This window comes from Triturus cristatus, chromosome 5_1 (assembly GCF_964204655.1).
Source record: "Triturus cristatus chromosome 5_1, aTriCri1.1, whole genome shotgun sequence".
Lineage (NCBI taxonomy): Eukaryota > Metazoa > Chordata > Amphibia > Caudata > Salamandridae > Triturus > Triturus cristatus.
Genome location: NC_140587.1, coordinates 948,499,998 through 948,520,094, shown reverse-complemented (window position 1 = coordinate 948,520,094; position 20,097 = coordinate 948,499,998). Strand labels below are relative to the sequence as shown.

At 44.4% G+C, this 20,097-nt stretch overlaps 1 protein-coding gene across 1 annotated transcript in view; it reads left to right on the top strand.

Moving 5' to 3' along the window:
- The window catches only part of LOC146832706 (uncharacterized), a 355,069-nt gene extending 339,487 nt beyond the window's left edge, over positions 1-15,582 (top strand). The window contains exon 7 of the mRNA XM_085606006.1: positions 11,652-15,582. Within this exon, the coding sequence (XP_085462132.1) occupies positions 11,652-13,667 (2,016 nt within the window). The 3' untranslated portion in view covers positions 13,668-15,582. The remainder of the gene's footprint in view (positions 1-11,651) is intronic.
- Positions 15,583-20,097: the final 4,515 nt, after the last annotated feature.

The window sequence follows — 20,097 nt, the reverse complement described above, 5'->3', positions numbered from 1 at the left end:
GTATTTATAAAAATATGTATTTATTATATAATGCTCTCTAACACGTTTAGGTATCTCCTACCTGGAGATATGCACAATGCACACTATACTTAGCAAAGAAACACAGTAAATAGCATGTAATACACAGTGGACCCCGGGGGGGGGGGGGGGACCAAACCATATACTAATAAAGTGGTATAAGAACCACAACTCGGGTCAAGATAAGGCAAAGAGGATGTAGAAGTGCTGGGGACCCAAGGAATCACCCAAGGTGAGTGACTAGGAACCCCACGGAGAGTGTGTATAGTGTGGGAACACAACCGCGTGCTCCATACAAGTCTACGTGTAAGTCACGGTTGGATTTTTAAAGATTAAAGACCCTTTCCCTTAGACCATGAAGAAACCCTATGGAAGACAGAAGGTTGGAGAGCCACCCCACCCCTGTGGATACCCTAGTACCCATGTTACCTACACCAGGGAAGCCGGGTGCATACGTGTGAAGTGGTGTCCGAAACTGCTGTCAAACCCACTGTAGGACTTTAGGAAAGTGCCGCTGCTGAAGAAGGAGATAGTGTCCGGTGGATTCTGAAGGTGGATTCAAATTGAGAGGTACCTGCAAGCAGAGGTGACAGTCTGTCACTCAGGAGTGACCAGGATACTTGAAAGAAGAATGCCCTCCGATGTCGGGTGTTGCAGGATAAGTGACAAGGACCTTGACTCTGCAGCTGTGAGGGCCAGGCGATGCAGAGGATGTCCAGGAGCAGTACACAAGCTGTCCCACGAAGGATGTCAAGTACTGAGGGGTCGATGTCCGGCGGGAGCACCAACAAGCCTTGGCCAATGCAACCAACGCATGAATTGGAGAAGGAGCAACGTTGGGACCAGCAAGGTCCAGGGGACTAACCACAAGCAGGGGAGTCAAGGCAGGTCCTGAGCAATCAGGGGGGCCCAAAAGAAACAAAGCTGACCCTCAAGTGGACCCACAGGCCAGAAGCACTGGAGTCGCGAGAGGACCTCAAGCAGCTCAGCAAAAGATGCAGGCCACAATGCACACAATGTGGAGTGGCTGAAGGTTCTGGTCACTGGAGGTTCACAAGGTTGTGGCTACTTGGACCCCGAAGATCTTCTTGGAAGGGAGCCAACAAGCCTTTGCAACTGCAAGTTGATGTGGTGCACAGAGGTTCAGTTAAGGCAACCCCCAGGAGTGATACTGGCCACAAACTTGGTGAGAGGGCAGGGCAGGATTCAGGAGCTGTGGAAAACCACCACCTGTGTTTCAGAACCTTATGGAGTCCGGAGGAGCTCAGGATCAGCAGACTGGTTCACTTAGTTGTGGTGCCTGCAAATGCAGGGGAGTGACTCCTTCACTCCAAGGGAAATTCCTTCAGATGTCTTGGATGCCCACAGGCCTTGGAAGGTTCCTGTATGGTGCACAGGCACAGACGATGTAGCAACCAGGAAGAGAGACGAAGTCGAGCCCAAACGAAGTCCAGAGAGCCCAGACGGTAGAAGAAGAAGTTGTGTCTGATCTGAATCCTATCCCATGATGAACCTAGGGACCTACACCCAGGTAAGCCCTTAAGTACCCTAGGGAAAGGGTTGGGATGATTCGGTGGAGCCTCCCACGGGATGGTCTGGACAGGGGGAAGGTTACTCCTGTGTCCTTTGTCCAGTTTCGCACCAGAACAGGAGCCAATGGCTCCCAGGACTTTTTTGAACTGGACTATGAATGCAGACACCAAATATGCCCCTCATGCAGACTGAGTGGCGCTGGCAAGCGCACCCACCCTACCCCAATACACTAAATCATGTCTGGGAGGTGACAGGATGCCTATTGTTCTACTTCCCCTGCTCAAGCTTGGCTCAGCTGCATGAGGGCATAATCGTGTCTCTGGTCGGCATTAACCATTTTGTGCTGTCCGGGTCTGGAAGACTGGTGCCGGGGACATAGGAGCCTAACGGGGAGCTCTTCCAGTGCTTGGAATCATACCTCCCACACTGTTTATGGTGTGGGGGTATGATTCCAACATGTTTTTGACACCAATATATAATTTGTTGTAGCCAGTTTCGAGATGGCCATCGCGTAACTACGCGGTGCCCCTCTATATCGTTTATGGCTGCTTCACTGACAACCCGTGAGAATGGACTCCATCGGCTGCAAGGGTGTCCTGCTCATGCACTGGCACCCTCTCACTTAGAACCAAGCACCCTGCATTCAGGATTGCAAAGCACTGCTATACGGGTGACTTATAGGTTTTAAGTGCAGTGACCCTAGATATAGGAAACCTATATCTTTAGTAAGTGGTGCTAGCACCAGCTTAAACAGGCTGCAATGGTAGGCCTGTAGTTCCATTTTGAATAGTCTTCCATGGGTGGCATAATGCATGCTTCAGCCCATAGGGGACCTCTGGGGTACCTATGCCCTGGGTACCTTAGTACCATATACTAGGAACTTATAAGGGTACCCCAGTATCCAAACTGGGATGTACCTAAGTACTTGTCATAACAATTTAAGGGAGAAAGCAGAGCGACTGGGGTTCTGATTAGTAGGATCCCAGTCAGACTAGTCCAAAAACAGCTTAGCACCAGGCAAAAAGTGGGGGTAATCATGCAGAAGGATCCTACCTTCCAATATACACCAACCCTAATTTAATGATTTTCACCTACCCTTTTCAGAATCCTAATTATCTCTCTAATGACTTCTTTTTTCTTGCCCGACCACGTACATTTATTAGATTTTCATTTAACAATGGTTTTCCTTCTCACTTTTTGTTCCCTATTTGTTTGTTTTGATTGATTGCTTAATTAATGGACCAAAGACATGGCACTACAATATTTTCAACATTAGACAAATGACAAGAATGTGACCTAGTGATCTTTGGAGAAAGATCTCTGTTGAAAATGGCCCTTTTTGCAGGGTTATCCCTAAACTTTTTGCATTTTCCTCCTATTTTTTACTGACCTGCTTGTGTTGGTTTTAGGACTCTGGGCACTTTCCCACTGCCAATGCATATGCTCTCTGTGTAAACTGTGTTATGGATTGGTGTTTCCATGATTGGCCTATTTGATTTATGTGTCAGTCCCTAGTAAAGTGCACTGCGAGTGCCAGGGCCTATAAATCAAATGCTGTTGGTGGGCTCCAGCAATGGATTTTGCCACCCATACAAACAGCCCGTAAAGTTTAACTCAGGCCTGCCATTGCAGATCCTGTGCGCAGCCTGGGGCTGTCAACTTGACAAGTGCACACACTTGCCAGTCCCTAAACCTTCCCTTTTCTACATGTGAGTCGCCCCTAAGGTAGGCCCAAGGTACCCCTATGGGCAGGGTGCATTGTATGTGAAAGGTAGGACATGCTCTGGTGTGTGTGGCATGTCCTGATAGTGAATTACAGCCTACTTCGTTTTTCACTATTGCAAGGCTACCTGTTCCCCATAGGTTAGAATGGGCAGTTTGATTATAACATCCTATAATCCTGACTGACTCAGGGAACATGGTAGAAATTCGAGTTTAGTATGCCTGAACTCAGAATGATAAAATACATCTTTTAGTAAAGATGGTTTTAACATTCTGTGTGTGAAAATACCACTTTTAGAAAGTAGGTATTTTCTTGCCTAATCATCCAGCCTGCCTCTGCTAGCTTGTGTATTGTCTGTCTGGTTTGTGAGTGACAGGGGCTGGGGGAGACTCCAGGAGACAGGGTGAGTCAGCACAGGGCTGAATAGACCTATCTTCACATATATGGGTGAGAGGAGTCGCACCTGGGTCTGAGTAGGGCTGTGTCTGCCTTCCACAATGCTGGCTCCACATCCTGTGGTGCGTCTGATGACCCTAGCCTACACTGACAAAGGAAGAAGGTGCACACTGGCAGAATGCACCCAGAACTGGTTTGAACTGGTTTGAACTAGGTACAGGACCCTCTGCCTTCAGAGGACAAAGGATTTGCTAGTATAAATATTGGGACCCGGACCCCAGAACTTTAGATTACTTCTGAACTAAGGAACCTGCCAGGAAGAAGAACCGGGAAAGCTGGAGGAGGAGTACTGCCCCTATGCTGCGTGTTGAGGGGTTGGCCTGCAGTGGTTACGTCTGTCTTGGGTAGGGAAAGGACTGGCCTGTGCTTTCATCATCCTGCTGTTAGAATTTTCTCCAAGGGCTTGAAGTAGAGCTTGCCTCCTGTTGGAAGTCTCAGGGATAGTAAAGACTTTAAAGAACTCTTTTGGATTAAGAAGACTGCCAAGAAGAAGAGCTGGTGAAGCTGTGAGGAGGAACCACCATTTGCTGTGTGCTTTGCTGTGTTGGCCTGCAGTGGCTGGTTCTGTCTTGGGCAGTGAAAGGACTGGACTGAACTTTCTGCAATCTACTTTTGTGAGTTTCTCCAAGGGCTTGAGGTAGAGCTTGCCCCCAGTTCAAGAAGTCTCAGGAACAGCAAAGACTTAAAGCCCAACGCCGTATACGATGCCGCTGCCGACTCCGTGTCCTGAAGGCACCGCAGAGGGCACCACAGCAACACCCCAACGCAACCTTGGTCTCACGGACGCTGCCGCCACCGAGCCGCTGCTTGCACCACGACCTGTGGGCCCCGCACCACCTCGCTTTATGCAGAAGCTTTTGCACCGTCGCACCGCGACCCTGGTCTCATCGATGACGCCTGCTGACGTTGCCACCGAGCTGCTACTCGCACCGCGACCTGTGGGCACCGCACTCTGCACCGCCTCGCTTCACGGCGACGCCTTGGTATCTTCGACGAAGACGCTCCATGCCGGACTCGATGCCACTGCTTGCATCGAGTTTCGAGAGCACCGCTCGTAAAGTTACACGATGCACCGCCCTCATCCCGCACCGCAGCCTTGGCCTACTGACGCCAGTGCCATTGTCTCCAGTTCGTCAGCCAATGACAGAGCTTCAGCAACGACGATGCCGCTGCTGCACCGTGACCTGCCAACACCGTGACGAGCAACGCCTTCATCTCACACCGTGACCCTGGTCTCACCGAAGCCCCATCTGACGCCGCCCCTGAGCCGCTGCTCACACCGCGACTTGAGGGCACCGCACGCCGCACCGCTGCACTTCGCATCGCAGCACCCGACGCCTGCCGACGCCAGCGCTCCTGATTCCATCAGAGAGGAGATCGACTTGCAACGCATGGGACAATGAGAGTTCATCGACGACCTGCATTTCTGAAAGGTACTGTTTGCGCGTCTTCCTAACACCGTAGCTGACCAGCTACGCCGCGGCCAGCCAGAACTATTTGGATTTGGTTCTTCACAACGCTGTGATAGCCCCGGACAAAGCTATCGACATCAAGGAACTGTTTTTCAAGGATACTGTGATAACTGAAGATTTTTAAAGTACTGTACTGTTGATTTTTATCGTATTGGTCTTGTTTGAAGTATATAAAAATATTGGATATCAACTGGTGTGGTGTCCGTTTGTAGTGTATTGTATTACTGTTGGTTATGTGCAAATGCTTTACACACTGCCTCTAAGAGAAGCCTGACTGCTCGTGCCAAGCTACCAAGGGGATGAGCAGGGGTTATTTTAGGAGTGGAAATCCCTTACCCTGAATAGGAAGAAGGGTCCCTATTTGGACAAAGGTGCAAGCCCTTGCCAAATAGAGACCCCCATTTCTGACAATTTCCTAAGACAAAATTGGCAAATTTATATACCAAGTTATGTATGTTTACCAATGTAATTCACCACTGAGGTCCCAGTTCTCAGTTTATTTTATTTTTAAATATTGCCAAGATCTACTTTGTGTATGTGTCTGTATTTGGGGAGCGCAAACCTAGAGAGCAACTCAGTGCTGAACGGGGGGTTTAATCCATTGGGGATAGTCGAGTCGGGGGTGGTGCTCCTTGAAGGACTTTTTTCTGATTTTTAGGAGATTTGGTGCTGATCTATTATTGAATGAAGAATACTTGCTTTCCGGTTTCGCCCATCTATTTGGATACCATTGTGATCTGCTTAAAAAGCTTGGACAGAGCTAGCGATCATCTGAAAATTGTTCTCCTGAGCTCAGTGTATGGAAAGACACAGACAGGAATTTCTTTCTGAACAGATGGGATTGTGAATTGGTGCCATTTCCTCTGGAATGTTCGTAATCAGCCAATTTCAAAATCCAAAGTTTCCAAGATTGGAAACATCCTCATCCTAGAAGTCTAAAAGCTATTCAAGGCATATTAGCCTATGCCTAAGGTCTAGCAAAAACAAATTCTAGCATTTTTCAATAGTGGTAGCTTAAGTGTCTAGATTAACCCAAAGTAACAAGGCGTTTGTTTTTACAGAAGAGGCAATATTATTTAAACTATTGAATAAAGTTTTCTGTCCTGCATCAACATGACTGTTAAAAAGTAAATTTAGAAACATGCCTTTATATATTGTGATTGATGCAGTATAGTAACAGAAACAAGATGATCATGTGCATCCGGTGTTGTGAAGTTATATTTGACCCTTGAAATCTGGTATACTTAAAAAGCAGTAAAGTGAAATTAGGGCAACAATTTTCAAAATAATTTTTTCAAAGGAGAAATTGTTTCTCTTCAAATTAATGCATACTTTTATGTGTTTACTCTACTTATAGGGCCTGTTTAAAATTATAATAGATGAACCCCTTTTGCATACTGTGAACAAGGAATACTTTAGCCATCACAATACACACCTTTTTAACCAAAATGTGTATAGCAGTTATGAAGCTCATTTTGATTTTAATCTTAAATTTCAGACAAAAGTATTACTTTCGAACAGTAACAACCCATCCTTAAGGGTATAGGCAACCCGCCCCTGTATATTTGCAAACATGAAGAGTGTCTGTCAGGCTGAGCAAGGGCCAGCTTGACACACACTTCATGTTCAGGTCAGGCAGCCAAGTGCTGTACATGCGCTAAATGGGCATGTGCCTGACTGTCTGAGCTGAACTTTGCTGGGCTGAAGGTTTCACAGCCCTGTGGGTCTGAACTCCTCACCTCAGCAAACCTCTTGATGAGAGGGTGCGTTACAGCTAAACTCCGGCAGTCAGCCCTGGGCACTTCAGGGCTTAAAACTGAAGCACCCAGATCCAACAGTGATAACTCGAGACAGAGTGGAGTGGGATAAGCAGGCTCACTGACCCAATTCCACTCTGTAACCAGTAAGGGACTGCCACCTCCTCTAGTTTTCTGACCCATAGCAAAGTCAGACAATGAGATGAGCCGGCAGTCCCAATCCTCCAGAAACCAAGGTTTCCCCTCCCGCCACCCGCAATCACTGCTGTGGGGCCAGGGGGTACGGTTTTAAAAAAATGATTGGTGCGTGTGCATGCAGGTGTGAATGTATGTGTATTTGTGCATGGGTGCAGTGAATGGGTGTGCACGTTTGTGAATAGATGGGTATGCGTGAGTATTTTTGTGATGGGTATGGGTGAGTTTATATGTGCGTTTGTGGCTTACCTGTATTCTCCCCCATTCGAATTACCAGCCACCACTGCCATTGAAAAAAAAATTGGATGAAGATCTAATCAAAAAGTGACAATGTAGTCTAGGAAATGGACCATGGAGAATGAACGGAAGAAGATTTTTTTTATATTATGGAATCAAGATAAACATAGCTAACACCAAAGTATTTAATCTTTCTTGCATAGTTTTGCACTGCATCTTAGATAAGCTATTTGATAATGATGGAGATGCAGACTGTCCAAGGATAACCAACATATATTAAAGTATGTCTATTTGACTGCAATGTAGAGAATTATAGATGAGTAACAGTGAATTACAGGGACATTTTTCACCATGGGGTTCTAAGTGACACCAAATACAAGATAGAGAAGTGCAAGTTGTCTGATGTTGCTCAGAGCCCCGAGGCGAAAAATCTCTCCGTAACTCACTTTTTATCCATCTAAAATGTGGTGTGACCCCCAAAATCATCTGCCCATGTTTGCAACTGCTACGCAGTATCCGAGCAATAATGGGGAAGCCATGCATAACATGATCTCTATAATGCATCCCAGTCCCAAAGGTTAAACAAATTCCTTGCCTGCCACCCCTGACCAAAATCCACCACCTTACCTGCCTTCCTTCCTGCCTCCTGCAGCTGAGCTTTATGCTTTCATTGAAAGCAGACGAGCTGGAAGACCATTATGACATCACAACAGTGGGTTGCCAGTTTGGTATGTCATACCAGTGGGTTATGAGATTCAGAAACTGAAATAAATGATAGAGGTGCTCTGAAAGCCATACATCACACATGACTACATTTTGGGGAGTTTTCTCTCAGAAAATTACAAATCCCAGGAAATGCAGCTAGAGCTCACACAAATCATGCCACAGTTCAGAAATATTACTGATATGAATTTAGACTTGTTGGGTCAATATTTGATGGGGAGGCAGGGCGCTGAACCACTGGAATGGAAAGTCCCTGCCTCTGCCCTCCCTGCAGGAGTGGGCCTGCTACAGCAATGGTGGCTGAGGATCTAATGTAAGGAAGGAAAATGTTTCCCTGACTGCTGTTTGAGTATGAAAACCCTGCAATAATAACGAGTCTGTGTGCTCTCTGAGCCCCAGTGGCACTACTCCTTTGATATCTATACTTTTGCTGACTACCATATTATGAAGTACCCACCCCTTTAGCAAGCAATTTTTGACAACAGATTTTTGCCAAGAAGCTTATCTTCCTATGGCCTGGTGACATTATTTTCTGTGTGTTGTCAGATTCTACTAAACCAGTCCTGGACAAAAAAAATGAATGTTGGAAGGACCATCCTAAGTAGGGAGGGACTTCTGATGTTCATTGTTCAGCAGTCCAGTACCAGATAAATGCGGTTATGCGTCCAAAGGTTGAGCGTTCAGAGTCTACCAGAATTCTGACCGTTCTCTTTCCTCTAAATGATAAAGACATACTGCAGCTTTCGTGAGGCAGGATGTTAGAAATGGCTTTCATGTTTGATTGGGGTGGAAACCTTGTCAAGCAGTAACCACAGTCCTAGTCAGGGTAAGTCACAAACTCACCCTAAATTAACCTATGCTCCCTCTCTAATAGCTTGGTACAGAGCAGTCAGGCTCAACTTATGAGGCAATGTGTAAGGTATTTGTGCAACACTTCAAACAGTGAAACGATAAAACACCACACAAAAAATACCACATCTGGGTACAGAAATAGAGCTTAATTCAATGAACAAAATGACAAAATTCCAATAAGTAGAATCAGAATTATGGATTTTTAAAGAATAAACTGAAATGTAGTGCTTAAAAGCATAAAGTGCTAAACTTGGCTATCGGTTTGCGCTAGAATGGGTCAAATCCAAACGTTCAGGCGATGGAGCAGAAGTGTACTAAAGTGGTAGGGTCAGAAGTCCAGTTCTTATGCCGACTGACGCTTTGAAGTGGGGGATACTTCAAAGAAGGGCTTTGATGTGCACAGAGGTTCTCCCTTCCTGCCCTGGTACCAGACTCACTACAGGGTGATATTTAGCTCTTTGTGTGGGGACAGGACTCCTACTATTCAGGTGTGAGTTAGAGGCTGTGTCCTGCTCCTCCCTCCCATCCTGTCCAGGATGGCCCACCGTCACACCTAATCTCCCTTTATGTGTGGATGTCTATAGGGACTGCACAAAGCCTAGCTGTCACCTACCCCAGACATGTTTTGGAGACGGGCTGCAGGCACACAGGGCTAAGAGCAGAAAAATGTTGTCTTTCTAAAAGTGGCATTTTTAGAATTGTAATGATAAATTAAACTTTACCATTAAAGAGGATTTACAATTCAATAGGTATTAAACATGACAGCTCTGCCTCCTTCCAATTGGGGATTAAAGCTAATAAGGAATCCCCAATGTAAACCTATGGGAGGGGTAGGCCTCACGGTAGTGAAAAACAAGCATTGGCATAGCCAATAGGTCTCGCTTTTGGGACCTTATAAGTATATTTACTTTTGCTATAATCGCGGCATGTAAAGCGCTGGTGCCGCGATTATAGCAAAAGTAAAGAAATAGAAAAAAACATCTATTTCTTTACTTTTGCTATAATCGCAGCACCCGCGCTTTACGTGCCACGATTATAGCTAAAGTAAACATACTAATAAGGTCCCAAAAGCGAGACCTATTGGCTATGCCAATGCTTGTTTACTTTTCGCGCAGGGGAGGGGGCCTGCGAGATTCCCTTGCGGGAGCGTGCTACCATATGGCGCCACCATATGGTGCCGCGCGCTCCCGCAAGGAAATCGTCAGACGTACATGCGTTGCCATTGCAAGCAATGCAACGCGTGCACGTTTTTGTCCCCAAAGCTGTGCCGATGGCATTAGGTCTCTATCCTATGCAGCGCATGCGCGCTGCGTAGGCGAGACCTAAGGAATTTGGGTGTTTTTCACCACTAGGACATGTAAAACTTTAAAGTACATGCCCTACCTTTTAATCACACAGACCTCTGCCCCATGGGCAACTTAGGGCCTAGATTAGGGGTTACAAATGTAATAAAAGGGGAATTTTATTGCTTGGCAAGGGTTGGAAATGCCAAGTCAAAATGGCAGTGCAAACTGCACACACAGGCTCTGCTGTGGCAGGCCTGAGATATGTTTAAAGGGCTACTTAAGTGGGTGGCCCACTAGTATCATTTATTTTACAGGCCCTTGGCACAGGTAGCGTACTTTACTAGGGATGCACAGGTAAATTAAATATGCCAATTGTGGATAATCTAACCAAACCATGTTTAGGGGAGAGAGCACAAGCACTTTAGCAATCATCAGCAGTGGTGAAGTGCACAGAGTCCTAAGGGCAACAAAAACAAGATCAGCAAAATTGCAGGTAAGCAGGCAAAAGGTTTGGGGGGAAAACAACCCAAAGGCTGAGAGGTCCAACACAGGAGTTTTCCCAGTTGAAGGATGAGCATCCGCTTGTCCAAAGTCTGAATGAGTCCCTTAGAACGGACCACCTAACATGGACTTGAAATATTGCAAATATGTATATTTAAGCTTATATGTATTATAATGTGTAGCTATGCATTAAAATGTAAATGTTTACTGTTAATGTTCGTTGCTTAGCTGTAATGTTTACACAATGGGACTAATGATTCTTTCAACTAATGTCCATACAGCCCTTATTCATGTTATGCTATGTGCCACTAATGTCCTGCTCGGCAACGTTTTGTTAAAAATGTTTTAAATGATAACTAAATAAGAAAGCACAAGATCAACCGGATGTTTGTTGCTATGATAACAGCAGGTATTTGATAAAAGGAAAATTGGACATTAGAGGAGCAATAATTCAGATGTGAGAGGTATAATGGAACAGATGAACATGTTTTCTTTCTTAATGAATTGGAAACAATATATCCTGCATGCAGAATATATTATGACAGTGAGGTCATTCCCTGATTGAAACTGCAGCTATTTAAATTTAGCCCATGAATTATGTGCTTTTGATATTTAGATACTAAGTAAATGTAAAACATCAATTTTCTCATGACTAATTGCATATTTAAATATATTATGAAGTATACTCCATGATGAAATGTTTTAAATAACCTCATTTCCACATCACTTTGTATAATGTCTTATGTTCCAAATTCACCAACCTTCGCAAGCCCATGATGAGTCTCCAACAGGGATATTATTGCTGTGTTTAAAAGCAATATAACAGAAACTTTAAAATCTAGCAGGATTTCTATTGACCTAAATATGTTCCCATTTTTTCACACTTGTTTCTTTGCAGGGGTTCAAAAAGGTATGTGCTGCTCTGTACGAAGGCTACGAAGATACTGCTTTTGGAGTAGAGATGTTAACTAGAATTGACCTGTGCTCCATGCATAAGAAGCCAAAGGAACCTGGATATTATTTCTGTGAGTACTCAATTCATGTCGGCTCAAATGCTGTAGCAGTGACGCCAACACTAGAGCTGGACATTGCTGATTCGCCAACAGTGAATGTGAAAGGAGGAGTAGATAGTTCTCCCTCTGTTGGAGTGCCTTCAGTGCTAACACCAGATGCTGCAACTGCTCCGTCGGCAGCTACAGAAGTACATACTGAGAGCTCCTCCACTGTTGGAGTGACATCAGTGCTAACACCAGAGATTGCAACTGGTCCCTCGTTGGCTACAGAAGATAATATTGAGAGCTCCCCCATTGTTGGAGTGACTTCAGTCCTGACACCAGACAATGCAACTGCTCCATTCGTGGCTACAGAAGAATGTACTAAGTTATCTCCCACTGTCAGAGGAACTTTATTACTAACACCAGACCTTGCAAGTACTCTATCGTCAGCTACAGAAGAAGTTGATAGCTCCCCCACTGTTGGAGAGACTTCAGTCCTAACACCAAACCTTGCAACAGCCGCATCGGTGGCCACAGAAGAAGGTACTGAGAGCTCCCCCACTGTTGGAGTGACTTCAGTGCAAACAGCAGACAATGCAACTGCTCCATTGGTGGCTACAGAAGATATTGAGAGCTCCCCCGTTGTTGGGGTGACTTCAGTCCTGACACCAGTTAATGCGACTGCTCCATTGGTGGCTACAGAAGATATTGAGAGCTCCCCCGTTGTTTGGGTGACTTCAGTCCTGACACCAGTCAATGCAACTGCTCCATTGGTGGCTACAGAAGATATTGAGAGCTCCCCCGTTGTTGGGGTGACGTCAGTCCTGACCCCAGTCAATGTAACTGCTCCATTGGTGGCTACAAAAGAATGTATTAAGAGCTCCGCCACAGTCAGAGCGACTTTATTACTAACACCAGAGCTTGCAAGTGTTCCATTGGCAGCTACAGAAGAAGTTATTGACAGCTTCCCCCCTGTTGGAGAGACTTCAGTCCTAACACCAAACCTTGCAACTGCCGCATCGGTGGCCACAGAAGAAGGTACTGAGAGCTCCCCCACTGTCGGAGTGACTTCAGTGCAAACAGCAGACAATGCAACTGCTCCATTGTTGGCTACAGAAGATATTGAGAGCTCTCCCGTTGTTGGGGTGACTTCAGTCCTGACAGCAGTTAATGCAACTGCTCCATTGGTTGCTACAGAAGATATTGAGAGCTCCCCCGTTGTTTGGGTGACTTCAGTCCTGACACCAGTCAATGCAACTGCTCCATTGGTGGCTACAGAAGATATTGAGAGCTCCCCCGTTGTTGGGGTGACTTCAGTCCTGACCCCAGTCAATGTAACTGCTCCATTGGTGTCTACAAAAGAATGTATTAAGAGCTCCACCACAGTCAGAGCGACTTTATTACTAACACCAGAGCTTGCAAGTGTTCCATTGGCAGCTACAGAAGAAGTTATTGACAGCTTCCCCACTGTTGGAGAGACTTCAGTCCTAACACCAAATGTTGCGACTGCTCCATCAGTGGATCAAGAAGATGATAATAAGAGCTCCCCCACTTTTGGAATGACTTCTGTGCTAACAGTAGACTTTGCAACTGCTCCATTGGTGGCTACAGAAGAATTTGAGAGCTGCCCCACTATTGGAGTGACTTCAGTACTAACGCCAGACCTTGCAACAGCTCCATCAGTGACTACACCAGAAGACGTTTTTGAGAGTTCCCCCACTGTCGGCGTGACTTCAGTCCTAACACCAGACCTTGCACCTATTCCATCGATAGCCACAAAAGAAATTGAGAGTTCCCCCACTGTTGGAGGGACTGCAGTGGTAACACCAGACCTAGCACGTGCTCAATCAGTTGCTACAGAAGAATGTGTTGAGTTCTCCCACTGTGGGGGGGACTTCAGTGCTAAAGCCAGACCTTGAAGAAGTAATAGATTCCTTTGATTGTCAGAGAGACTTCAGTCCTAACACCAGACCTTGCCAACTGCACCATCGGTGGCTACAGAAGAAACTATTGAGAGCTCCCCCACTGTCAGAGTGATAGCAGAGCTAACAGCAGACCTTGCAACTGCTCCATCGGTGGCTGCAGAAGACTTTTTTGAGTGCTTACTTACTGTCGGAGTAAATTCATGGCAAACACCAGACATTGCAAGTGCTCAAGTATCTGGCTAGAGCAAAAAGTGTTGAGAGTTCTCCTACAGTGCGTGTGACTTCACTGCTAACACCAGACAATGCAAGGGTTTCATCAATGAATATTGAAGGAAATATTAAGTACTCTGCCTCTGTTGGAGTGTCTTCAGTGCTATAACCAGATATTGCAAGGGCTCTTCTGGTGGCCACCAAAAAGTAATCAAGAGTTCTTCCACTGTAGAAGTGACTTCAGTGCTGACACCAGAAATTTAAAGTGCTCAGTCTGTGGCTACAGAGTAATATATTGAGAGTTCTCGAACTGTTGGAGTGACTCTAGTGCTAGAACCAGTCACTGCAAGTGCTCCATCAATGATTATGAAAGGAAGAACAGTGAGATATGACTCTGTTGGAGCGACTTCCACGGTAAAGCACGACAGTGTTCCAACGATGGCCAAAGAAGGAGATAGCTCTGCCACTGTACAAGTGACTTCAGTGCTAGAGCCGGACCTTGCAATCGCCCTAGCAGTGATTATGGAAGGGAAAATAGAAAGTTCTGCCTCTGTTGCCATCACTTTGTTGCTAAAGCCAGACTGTGCCAGTGCTTCATCAATGGTTGCAGGATTCGAGAGTTCTCCCACTGTCAGGATGATGTCAGTACCTGAAGTGGACGTTCCCAATGAAAAGACTACAGCCGTCGATAGTTCTACCACAGTCATAGTGACTTCAGTTCTAAATCCGGACATTGCCAGTTCTCACTCAGTGACTATGGAAGGATGAATAGCTAGCCCTGCCTGTGTTGCCATGACTTTGATGCTAAAGCTAGAGAGTACCCAAGATGCAGCGGTGGCTACAGAAGAAAGAATATAGTGTCCCCCTCACTGTTAGATTTCAGAGCTTGAACCAGACAAGTCAAGTTTGCATCAATAAATATGGAAGGACTGGAGAGCTTTGCCTCCGTAGGAAGGACTTCAGTGCTGAAGCAGGGGTTGCCAGTGCTCCAGCGGGAGCTACAAACGGAGATGATAGTGATACCGCTGTCGAAGTGACTTCAGCACTAGAACCTGAACTGCCACAGCTCCATCAGTGGCTATGGAAGAAGCAAAGGGGAGTTTTGCTACTGTGAATTTAGACCTGCACAGAGGAGTGACTGTCACCTTACCCATGATTCCAACTAAACTGGTCACTTACATAGCCAGTGTTTTGTTTCATAGAGGTGCATGTTTTATCTCTTCACCATTTCTAATATTCTCAACACTCCTCTCTAGTGATAACAATTTGAACAATCTTATTAGTGTATCAATGGACTCTGATATTACTTGGAAACTGTACAGTTGTAGAACAATGGATATTTGTTTGATGTTGTTTGAATCTGTAAGAAAAAAGTTCATAAATCGAGAGCGGATTTACAAATAAGAATTTATTTAAAGTGCATTAGGCTGTATTTGACAGTTTAAACTTGTTACATTTCTGTTGGATTGTGTTTTGGTTTTTGCTCAAATGTCTGACGTTCAACAGTTGTTCTCATGTTGGTCAGCCAAATTCACAGGTAGGCTCTTATGTTAGGGCTGAGTTGATTTCATGAAATGAGTCCAATAACCATAATGCACTTAATAAAAATGTTGACTTTTGAGAATTAACTTTACTCAGTGTGCTCCAATACATTGCATACTCTAGTAATTCCTTAAATATATATTATTTGATGACGTGAACTAGTTTGAATCTGTCTTTCAAGGGTGGCTGCGCGGCTCGTTGGAGTGAGAAATAGCGGGCTGCTTTAAACAAAAAATAAAAAAACAAAAAATTAAAAAAAACGTACCTTGCCGCCGCCGGGTCCTGTGTCTTCACTTCTGCTTGCCTGTGTCCAACTCCAGGAAGGAACAGGAAGCAGATAGCCAGCCTCCCACCCCTAAGCCAATCACAATGCTGTAATGCAGCGGTTCGATTCGTCTGAGCGCGTGACACGGTGCTCAGCCAGAGGCTGGAGGGGTGGGCATGTTCTCCGTGCAGGCTATAATGCTGCCTGGGGAACAGGGAAGTGCTCACAACTGTTTTGGGCTGCCCGAGAGGGCCCGCCTAACAGTCATTGCGCACAGGAGAGTTCTACCCCTCCTCCCCAGCAGCTCTGCCCTGCCCCCTCTCGCACTGCCGCAGCAGGAGGAAAAAATAAAATGACAGTCCTTTATTCTCATTTTATTTTTTCCTTTCTTTGCTGCTCCTGGCAGGTGGGGCGACGCTCTGTCTTAGCGGAGAAGCCGCTATCCTTTCTCTATATGCGCTTACTATGAACCAATTCTAAATCATGCTTTACTCATATAGATTACTTTACGTCTTCTAGCCAGGAAATGATCATACAAAAACTGCACTCTGATTGCCTGCCGTGCCAACCATTCTTCTCTCCAAGAGGACTTCCTACTCTGCTTTAGAGGACCCCTCTTAACTTCAAACATGTTTATAAAGTGACTCTGGCTTTGCAAACGGTTACTTTTTAGGATACGCATGGTGCCTGATTTGAGCCTGAGGTTTCCGGTGTTCAGCACCGACACTTAATTATCGACACCAGCACTGTTCATGAGCACCAGCTAAGGACACGTTCATTTATGGGGAGATTAAATGATTTGCCCAGAATCAAATAATTTGTTGAGTCAACGCCGAGACTCAAAGCTGGTTTCCCAGCTACGCAGTCGGCAGTGCTGGCCATTATGCCACATCCTCTCACCACTTTTATGGCAAGTAGTTAGTTCAGTTTTAGACGGCACTAACAGGAGAAATGAGCTGGTGCAAGCTTCCTCGTGACAAGAGCACTGGCACTTATATTTTTTACAATTAACCGCTGGATGCATCTCACCCAGGCACAAGATGGATCTCAAATCCTAACAATCTGTACATTGCAGACAATATTTACTACACTCACCCAACATTTCCGACATGCAATAATCTGCCTTTTATTGGCTATATAACAGCAACAATAAAGGGTCATACTCACAGTTCAGCTAGAGAGGCTTACATCCTCAGGAGCGCAACGTAGCACCAAAGCCACACAGTTGGCAAAGCACTACCAAGCCAACACAACTATCAAACATTACACCACAGTTCACTCTAGAAGCTGCAGATATGCATCATTAATGCACCCCATTGCATCATATTTCCCTACCTGAACTGTGCTGCATGTATAGAGCACACTCTCCTTGTGTTGAGCAAGTGACAACAGACCACACAAAAACATCCTCCTCGTTATCCTCCATACAATGAGAAATATCTTCCTAGATGGAACCCATTTCAATTTAACACCAGCATTTCTAAACTAAATATTGAACACACTCTCTCATCACCTCTCACATTCCGATAGCAACAAACTGGTAGGGGGAAAGGAGAGTATAACAGAAAAGGTGCAAGAACTTGATGGACAAAGCTAAGGTGAAACAACAAACAAACAATCAATTGAATGGACTCCTAGATCTGCATAGAAGGGGATCCAAATTGAGAAAGCACCTTTATGTCTTAATAATGGCAGTGTGATGTACATATGTCAATAACGTAGCACGTGTTGCTTGAGAATGGAAATGCAGATTAAGTCAAAACAAACTGATGATATTAAGTTCTAATTGTACACTGACTAAATGTGATCATTCACCTTAGCTTTGTCTATCAAGTTGCGGCCCCTTTCCTGTTATGCTTGCCTTCCCGGTAACCGATTTCCGTACTAATTCTTATTGGTTTACCCTGATTGTCTTTATATGTCTCACATCCCTCCTCTCATATGCTCATCTTCTCTGTTGTAATCTAACCGTCTGCGCCTCCCTACCAACTCCCAACCTGGCTTCTACTGTTTTCTCTCTGGGAATGATCTCTGTTGTTTTTTGTGTGTTAAAATATTTTTTGTGTATACAAAAAAAAAGGAATACAATCAAGATAAATAACGATACATAAATAGCAGAAAATTGATACATATAAATGAAATAAAAAAGTTAAAGAGTTACTTGGCACCTAGTACCTGAACTAGGAAGACAATGGAAAAAACTCATTACATATAAATGACCATGTACATATAACAAAATGCAGGTATTTCAAAGTCATTGACTAATAAATATCTTCTCAAAGGAAGAGGGGTCAGAAAGAAGACCACCAAATAATGCAGAAATGCCATGTGTGCGAAAACATGTATCACTTGGTGAGTAAGGTATAATTACTGTTGTTTTGAAAGTTTTCTGTACTTTTGAATTTTAACTTCACCTAGTTATATGTTCAACACACTGAAACTCTCCCATTGAGTGTGCTTTATAGTCATATAAAAACAAATTAGGAGATTCAGCTGCCCCACCCTCTCATTTTAATACCTCAAGACAGTGTACGTCAGCCATCCAAGACAATTTCCCATGATAACTCCATATGAGGCCATTAATTTAAATATTTTATGGGGTAGGAGGATGGTAAACAATCCATGTCAGACCTCATTCATATCTATACTGTAGAAAATAGAGTGGGCTAGGTGATTCATATACAATTTAAAAGAGAACCTTACCATGTGGGGCTAGCCTGGCAAATTAAATGTCACGTGTGACTACCAACAAATCAAGAGAAGGGAGGAAGAAGCAGTGATTCATTCTGCTTCCATGCTTTATAGTTTATAATCAAAAGAGAATAAACCACGTATCTTGAAAAAGCCTGGGTCTATAAGTGTTATACAAAGGCCCTGATACACTCTAACCCGTGGGCAGCAGTATATATTGGTTCTCCGCTTGAGAAGGCTAGGTGATTGGTTTTCTCATTGGGTCCTTTTCTGCCTTAGTTTCCCGTTCTCCAGGCAGTCAACCTTCCTCCACCTGAGGGAGACCATCTGGTTCTTTGATGGTCGTGATTTCAATAGTGTTAGTGGAAAAAAGTGATACATTAAAAATACCTCCTAACCTGTACTCCTGTTTTATTCATCAGGATGGGGTAAGATTAAAAACAGTGTGTGGTGCGCTGGTGAATGTGTGAATGGTACACTCCACCTATATAAGTATGATTTCAGTGGTCGACATGTTTCAATCCATGGGTGTCTCTAAAGATCGGTGGACTTTCATCAGGACCTTAGTCATAGCGATAACGTGATAGATCACTTTGACACATTGGGTTGGTTAATGTCACTTACCCATCTTTGTCATTATTTCATGTAATCGATGGGTTTATATGTTATGGTTCTACCTAAAACTTGGGAAAGAAAAAGAAAAAGGGGAAAAGGAAGAACTTGCATATTGTTGCTTTTTATAGATTTCATATAGTGTTGCCCAGTTAGGTGTTTGGATGTGTAATGCTACTTGCATATGTGACACAATATGTGTGCTGTACTCATGTAATTTCTTGTTACATATGACAGTGAAGCATTAGTAATCAATCAGGGATCAATATCAAGAAGGCATTCCGTTATATTTGTTAGCATCAAAAGGACGTAATAGTTCAGTGATTTGTGCTCGGTTGGTAAGAAAAAAAGTCTATGGCTGTTAAGTCATCATTAAGTTAGTGTAAAGCATATCAATAATTTTACTCCTACTCAACACCACAATAGCCTGCTTTGAGGATGTAATCAAACGTATGCTCAAGAACATGTCCAATAAATGTGTCTAGAAAGATTATCACCGTGTTGAAATGGTTTTTGAAAAATTCTCACCCTTCTAAATATTTTAATGAGGAGAAAAGGAAAGAAGAGCATGCTGTACAAAAAGTATTACTTCAGCCTTAAAGTTCGTATCGTTTTATATTTGGGGGTTTGTAATTCAAAAGGAAAACATGCAAACTTTAATAAACTTAATGGTACCTTCATGCGAGTTTAATTAAACTCCATCTGGTGCTGCGGGAGCTCTCTAGAATGCTACTTGCATGTCCTTGTTGTACCTTCTTACCGCAACCCAGAAGTTATCACCTGCGGTCCAGGAGGAAGTGCACCTTTATTGTGATGATGCGGTATGGAAACTGAAAAAAGACTATTCTTAATCGAATTTCGAGATGAATACAGACTTGAAAATTCTCTAGAGGGCGTGAAGGTGTAATTGTTCCTATGTGGTTTCATGTTCCTCCCCCCCATATTAAGTGCTGTTATAAAATTAATGTTAAGAGGGCGGTGTTAGGGACAAAAGGCGCGTCTCGATATGGAGTTCAAGAGTTTTTAACAAGGCTGATAAGTCTCCTAGTGGAGAACGGCTAGACTCATGCTCAGTCTAAATTGTGAGTGTTAAAATCGCCAGTT